The sequence below is a fragment of the Pagrus major genome, chromosome 4 (genome assembly GCF_040436345.1).
Source record: "Pagrus major chromosome 4, Pma_NU_1.0".
Classification (NCBI taxonomy): domain Eukaryota; kingdom Metazoa; phylum Chordata; class Actinopteri; order Spariformes; family Sparidae; genus Pagrus; species Pagrus major.
The window spans coordinates 31,660,646-31,668,469 of NC_133218.1; the positions used below are offsets into that span (position 1 = coordinate 31,660,646).

Below are 7,824 nucleotides of genomic sequence, written 5' to 3' on the forward strand. Positions count from 1 at the left end.
AAAATGGTCGACGTGGGAGTGTTGAGACTAACCAGCATACTGTGGGAAACGGTCCTCTCATTTGGTTGGAGCATTGAAAGTGACCAACACGTGGACTCTTTGTCTGTGAACGAGGAGTCAGAGGGATGCAGCACAATGGCCTCATTGCAGTATCATGGCACACACACACACACACACACACTGGCCTCATTTGTAACAGACACGTTTATGACTTAATCCCTTCTGGCATTTAACAATATGATGTTTATCTGAATTAAACCACATTTGTTAAACTCTGTGATACAAATCTACCAGTTACTTTATGATATGCTACTTTAACCATCTCATCATTAACTTGATATATTTATTAATTCAAGATTCATTAGTAAGATTATGTCGACGGTCTCAGTGCAGCTTTACACTGAACGGTGCGTTTAAAGACATCGTCACACAGTGAACTATGTTTTAATGTTGTTTTAACACTCAGCTGATGAGTGAGTTTGATTTCCTGTACAAGGCAGGAAGTTTGGAGGTTGCATGTAATCTGATAAATTGTCTGCAGGGACCTCACTCGGTGGCTGAGTTGCATTGTGAGTAATGTAGGCAAAATTAGACCAGACCAGTGGACTGCTTTTCAAAACATGCTGCCTACATTACCCACAATTCCACTCTCCAGGCAATTTATCAGATTACATGCAGCCTCCTCTGGAGCCATAAAAGGCTTTATACTGCTGCTGTTTCTCACATATGTAGCAGTGCTCCCCTGTGAACACACTTTAATGTGTAAAACAATTAAAGTAAAAATACCTCAGTGTTCTCATATTTATACTCCAGTACAAGTACAGAAATATTAGCTGCAAAATGTACTACATGTATCAAAGTATCAGTACATGCAGTGGCCTCTTTCAGATTATTATATTATTGTTTAAGTATTACTGATGTGTTACTGTGCAAAGTACATTCAAAGCAGCTGTCACATTAATGCAGAAGGGTTACAAGTGCAATAACTTATTTAATCTCTAAGTATGTGTGTGCCAAATTGTAAAAGTAGCTCAAAGTTTATAACGTCGTGTCCAGCACGGCTTATTTATCCAACATAATAAAATGTTAATAAATCAATCCATTCAGCATATCAGAGACTTACCTTTGATCATCTCTAATAGCTGTTTAACAAGTGCGTGTGTGTGCATTATAAATAACTGTCGGACTCATGTGTGTGTGGCTACAGGACCATCCACTAGATGACTCAGACTTCATGAGGTAGTGACAGAAAGTGTGCGTTTGTGCGCTCTGGACATGCTGGGTGTGTGTCTGTAGTCAGCGTGTCGGTTGTGTTGTGTAAACAGATGTTGGAACAAAGAAAGCTGATATGATGCGACGGCTCTTTCTTCCTCTATTTTAACTGATGGAGGCTTTGTTTTTGCGGAGGCAGAGCAACAGGTGATCCAGCTGGATGACTCAGTCCAGCTGCGACAAAACAAAAAGCATCCACCTGGAACTAAATATTATTTTCTGTCAGTCAAAAGCTTTGTGTTTACTTAGTGACAGCAAAATGTGACAACACATAGAGCCCAGTGAAACAAATAACTTCATCATTTAGTTTAGACAGGCTTATTGAGTAAAGATAATGTATGTCTATAATACTGAGTATGAAAGTAAACGTTCTTAATCAAATTAAATCTTTCAGTTCGGTTGATATTCTTCAATATTTAAACTTTGATGATTACGATACAACATAAACTTCATCTGCTGATGAGGACCTTGAGATGTGGGTGAAACCTATTACGTGGATCTTGTGTTAAGATTGTTTTGTCAATAGAAAAAAATGTCAACATCTAAAAAAAACTATAAATTCCCACTTGAGGAGACTAAATTCAGTGAAAGTAAAAATTAAATCTAAATGTCATCAAGTTGAAAATAACATCAAAATATATGAACCATATGAAGAATTAGATGTCAATTTGAAATAAGAGATTAAGATCAAACTTGATAAGTAAATAAATTCATGTTAAACATTAAATTGGATCAAGTTAAAAATGAAAAATGGGTATTATTAACAATGTTTCTGATATTTTATAAATTGTCACAGTTTCAACATATTCAACATGTAATCAACAGATGATCATGAAAACACATTTTTGGTTTGAGTACTAATTTTTTTACCGACACGAGATATTTAAAAAGGTAATCGGGACGCCACAGCGCAGAACTGTGCAAACCGTCTTTTGTTTTATTTCATCCACCATGAAATCATAACATGCTTTAAAAAGTTCACTATAGTTGGATTTTATCAAAACACTGACATGATGAGGCACATTGTCTGCAGCATTTGACTGAATGAGCAGATCTGGTAGTCTCGAGAACAACTCCAGCTTGCAGTATTTCAAATGTAGGAGGTGCTTTTAGCCTTCAAGTGCTTTAAAAACATCAGAGTCCAAATGTCAGGACTCCAACAGAGATAGTCAGGAGCCAATTTTAGCTTTAAGATGTTTCGTGCTTGCAGCCTTTGTTGTGTAACACGAGCACCGAGCTGGTCGGAGGAGCACAGAGACAGACAGCAGAACATCTCTTATTTATGACAATATGTCTGGATGTCAAAGGAGGAGAATCATTTACGATTCATATTCCCCTCACACTCCGGGGCCGCTGCAGACATTCAGGGGAAAACAGAAAGTCAGAACGGTGACAACATCTCAAATCACAAGACTCAAACTCCCAATTGTTTTTTTATTTATTTTTTTTATTAAAAAAAAAACAAACAAAGTGACAAATAAATAGAACAAAACAATGTAAAAAATATAATGTTTAAGAGATCATTGTGGGGAATGCCATAGCAACGATTTGTTCTAATAGCAATATGTTTGAAGTCTGATTGGTCCCTGGTTAGACTGATATGAGAAACAGTTCACAACATATAGCACCGTTGTGTGGTCGTCAGACCTGCATACAGCTCTGCTGGCCCATGTAAATCACAGACATTTCACATGAATGTAGGACAGACTCAAACAATGAAGAACTGAATTAGCTGTGGATCAGTTAGAAAGAAGAAAAAAAAAGGGCCACTGCTTACAGCTTCATTTTATATAAATATAATATATTAATTTATACATTGTACACTAGAATGGCTCTATACCACATACACAACTCAGGTAAACACATGAATAAAAAGGCAGCTGACGAGTTTCAAATAAAAACCAGAAGCTGTGTGACAATTGAAATGAAGTCTTGTAGCTGCACAGCTGAAAACACAAACTCTGAAAGAAGGATGACTGTATGCAGAAAACCTGTGCTTCAGTAATTAACCTGTCTAGGATATGCAAACCGGTGTCACCAACTCCAAAATTTCTGAAGGCATTGAGATCATTTTTACAATCTTAAGGAGCAAGTGACAAGATGTCAGTTTTAATGTGTGTGTGTGTGTGTGTGTGTCTGTGTGTGTGGGGGGGGGTTAAGAGTATGTGCAAACATTCAGTTGATGACTTGAGATTACAACCCTGAATTCACTACAGATTACGCCTGTTTTTGCAGCATTGATGTTAGAATTCAAATGTCTACTTAATTGCGCCAAATGAAAGGAGAACATGGATGAAGACGTGTTAATGACGTCGAAGGCTAGCTAGCGCACCAGGAGGAAGGTGAGTCCAGCGAGGCCCACACCGGCCGCAGCAAACAGCGCCGTCTTCATGGACGAGTCCTGACTCACCTCTCTGGCACTGCGGGAGAACTTACAGAACCCCTCCTGGAAGAAAAGAAAAACAGAATAAGTCGTTAGGCTGAGAGCAGGAAACTTTTTGTTTACCAGCAAGAGGAAATATCCATCAGTCACTCTTAGTTTTTCCTCCACATACTGTAGGTTTTACAAAACAAAAGAAGGAGCATTAGCTGCCAAAATTACAACTAGCAGTGGCTTTTGCTGACAGCTGGTGGCAATTACACAATATATTTTGGAAAATATGGCAGTCAGTCACTGACAGTGCCACGTTTCTCCACAAACATATTTGCAGTCAGAGGGAGCTGCTGACATCTGCAACTTTTCAAATATATAAAAATAAATTAGGGCAACGTGTCAACCTGAAGTTTTAGAAAAGAAAATGTGCCCGTTTCTATAGAGATTATGCAGAAATGATACAATTTCAGCTCCATAGCAAGACCACACAGTAGAAACAATAAAGTCAGAAGCCACTCCAGCAGCTGCATTTCTCCTTCATGTTGTCAAACTGAAGCCACACACACACACACACACACACACACGACTGGTGAGTGCACCTGCTCTCAGCTCCAGGTGTTGTGCTGTTTTACGGCCTCTTGTTTTTTCTAGTCATACCAACGCTAACTTTCAATATGGCTAAGGCCAACTTCAACACACTGATGCTTTGACTGTTACTACAAAAGTCCATCTGGCTGAGCTGGTTACGTGTCTGTTGAAACCAGCTGCCAGCTGAAGAAAGGAGGGGTAAATGTGTGTGTGGGTGTGTATGTGTGTGTGTGTTTACGTGGGTGTTTGGGAGGGGGCCAGGGCGAGCCCATTCACAAAAGCAGACACTGAACTGTAGCTGTGTTCAGTTTGGTGAGGCCTTTGGGACTAAAGTCTACCCAGAGTCCCTTAAGATTTCCAGTGAAATAACCCACACAAAGCGGGTTTAAAATTAGCTTTGCCCTTTTGAGCATACAGCCCAATGCTGCCTGTCAACACAGCTTTTGTCTGACCATTACTAAAACCTCTGATAATCTCGAGCCCGACACTGTTTGATCATGGCCCTGAATTTACACTGCTGAGGTTTGTCTTGTTGTAGCATACATTCCTCCGAATCTGGCCTATTGCTACTCTACAATTCACATAATCACAGAAGCCACATGAGACGTCCGAGCTTTCGTCTCATCTGCAAACAGTGAAGTTAAAAGGCTGAATCTAAACTGAGCCCTGCCATGTTTTAAGCCACGCTGACACATAGATCTGAATATAAAATCTGTGCAGGAAGCAAACACGATCCTATCAAACTAGGTGATTTCCAACTCCAAAAGCCCAAGAACGTTTCATGTTTTAATCTCAATGGGATTTTTCACAGTTCTGTTATCAAGCGGTTTACTACCCTAGATGTGATCTCTTATCTGCGCTGTGTGTGTTCATTCAATCAGATCTGCCACATCACCTGCATGAGTCAGTTCAGGAGAGGACATGTTGTCACAACTTACCCATCCGTCATTCTCCAGCAGCCAGTCTTTCTTCTCCTCTCCCAGGTAATCAGCTATGGTCTCTGCCAGTCCCCTGCAGTTTCCAGGCCCCTGTCCCAGTTCCTGCCCGGGTTCCTGCCCCGACTTCTTGTCCTTCTGCTCCTGCAGCTGTCTGGCCAGCACCCCAGTAAAGGTGAAAAGGGAAACAACCCTCCCCCAGTTCAAGTGTCCATCTCCCACCAGCTCCTCCATCACCTTCCTGAGGCTGGAGCAGGGGTCTGGCCCGCACTGCCTCAGGAAGGTCTGAGCGAGGGAGTGGAAGCGAGCCTGGTGCTGCGCCTCCATGTCCTGGGCCAGGCGCCTCATGGCAGCGGCTGACTCGCTGGGAGGTGGAGGGGCTGGCCGGGGGCTTGTGCAGCACAGGGACAGGTAGTCCTCTGCCAGAGCCAGGGTCTCTTTCCACAGCCCGCACGACATTTTCTACCAGGAAGAGAAAAGACAGTTCGCTTAATAAATGAAAGGGAGCCAGCTGATATGCGAGGATCAAGTTACTGACTGCTATGAGGAACCACAAATATGGGATATCACGTTGATGCGAGGGGAGCGAACACCAACCAATTTTATAGGAATAATGCTTGTTTTCATGTTCATATCTGCCAATTACCTACTTAATGATGCGTTTGGTCCTGTTCGACAACAACAATAATAAAAAATGCCTCTCATGATCTTTTAATCCAAGATGGCGTCAGATTTTTCTTCATAATGTAATTCAATATAAAAAAATGAACACAAAACAGGAAAAAGTTGGCATTTTTCTTGAAAACACGACCAAAACTATACATTAAAAATCGTCACCTTTTGATTTTCTGCCAATTAATCAACTCTTTTTTTCCCCAATCATCATACAATTAACTACGTTAGCTCAGATCAGCATACTTTATAGTTAGCATCATCTTAGTTAGCATCATCTTAGTTAGCATCATCTTAGTTAGCATCATCTTAGTTACACTCCATTACCGTTTTCCACATGCTAACACCGGACATTTTCTGGTTTTTAATTATATAAAATATCATCTGCAAAGACTTGTTCCTCTGTGTGTAGCTGCAGAGACACTATATAACGACAGCCAGGTGTCAAAAATTAAAAAAGCAAAAACTTAACTAGCTTTGTTCGGCGCCTAGTGAAGCTAACAGCGGCGCTAGCAATGGCGCTGTTAACGTTAGCTCCCCGGGTCGCTGCCAGCCGGAGGATGCTGGAGGCTGAACACAGCTACGTGAACTCAATCGCCTGACAACACAAGTAACAAGAGTACTGTGCGAGCTGATCACTGATATTTTGTTTCTTAAAAAAAAAGGCGTCTAGCCGCTGAGCTCGCAGTCGGTTTCGCCGGCTGCGTCTCCTCCGCTGATCTGTCACCGGAGCAATGGAGGACACAAAGGACCGCATCCACACGGGCTGCGGTGAGCCAGCTCCGCACCCGGCGCCGCTTTTAAACCACCACGAAAGCGTCTACGCGAGGTGAAGCTTCTACATTCACGAGGGGACACGCGTAAAAGCAGGTGAAATACATATTTCCGTGCGTAAAAGAGACAAACGCTTACCCTCCCAGCGATATCAGACTGCGCTCTGCACATACGGACGGCGGAAGGAGAACCTCGGTACACGCGCAGCTTCCCTTCAGCGCAACATTTATCAGAAGCGCCGCCCCCGCCTCCGCCCCCGCCCCCGCCGCTGCCCGCAAAAAATCCCGCAAAAGTACCGTCACAGAGGAAGCGACACCTCTGCCACGGAAAGGCGAAAAAGGTTCACTTCGTCACTCGTTCACGGCTGAAAAGAGGAACGGCGTGTAGGAACAAACAGAGGTGTTTCTATATTTACATTTAGTGCAGATGAATACGTGTGTTGCAGAGGATGTGTCCCTGTAGAGTCTGTGGTGTATAAATGCAAGTAATAATGGGTTAAAATAGTCCAAATCAGGGCCCAGTGTGCAGGATCAGAACCATCAGAGGAACAAGACAGTGGAGCCAATATCCATTATCAATTATTTCACAATACCATCCTGAAATAAACCAATACATGATTAATTGTGTGATTTCATTCTCAATTGTCACCATAAATGAATAAACTACAAATTAAATAAGGTATTAAATAAAAAAAATCTTTGTGTGTTCATCTTATTTGTTCATTTATGTGAGTACTAAATATTTTTTTGTGTTTGTTTATTTGTATATTGATTTATTTATTAACTCATTCAATGAGTAAACAAATAATTGATGTAAAGAAAATGCATCTGCAGTCATTTTGTGTATTTCAGTGTTTGGTGTGAAACTGGGAATACTCCGGACAATGACTTAAAATGATCTTCAGATATTCAAAAAGAGGATTTATGAAGAAAGAAATGATGGGACTGTTATTGACTGTATTTCAGTATGTGTTCCTGAATATTTATGTGAAAAGAAAAAAAAAGTAATGGCCATCTGTATTTACAGTGTGTTATGTTATTATTAAGTATATTATTTGTTTTGTATAATTTCATTTGTATATTGTACACTGAAGTAGGCAACTTAATATGAAACAAATATGAAATGTCGGAGTATTGTTCCAGCAGTTTCAACCAAGGAGTTAATCGATTACTTATGAAAAAAGAGATGATTAATCAATAAGGAAAATAA

At 40.9% G+C, this 7,824-nt stretch overlaps 1 protein-coding gene across 1 annotated transcript; it reads right to left on the reverse strand.

Moving 5' to 3' along the window:
- Nucleotides 1-2,729: 2,729 nt before the first annotated feature.
- bcl2l10 (BCL2 like 10) lies at nt 2,730-6,824 on the reverse strand. The gene is made up of 3 exons (XM_073464289.1): nt 6,754-6,824; nt 5,173-5,631; nt 2,730-3,718 (listed from the first exon to the last, which is right to left on the reverse strand). Exons 1-3 carry the CDS (start codon nt 6,784-6,786, stop codon nt 3,596-3,598), a joined length of 615 nt encoding a protein of 204 aa, XP_073320390.1. The 5' UTR covers nt 6,787-6,824; the 3' UTR covers nt 2,730-3,595.
- Nucleotides 6,825-7,824: the final 1,000 nt, after the last annotated feature.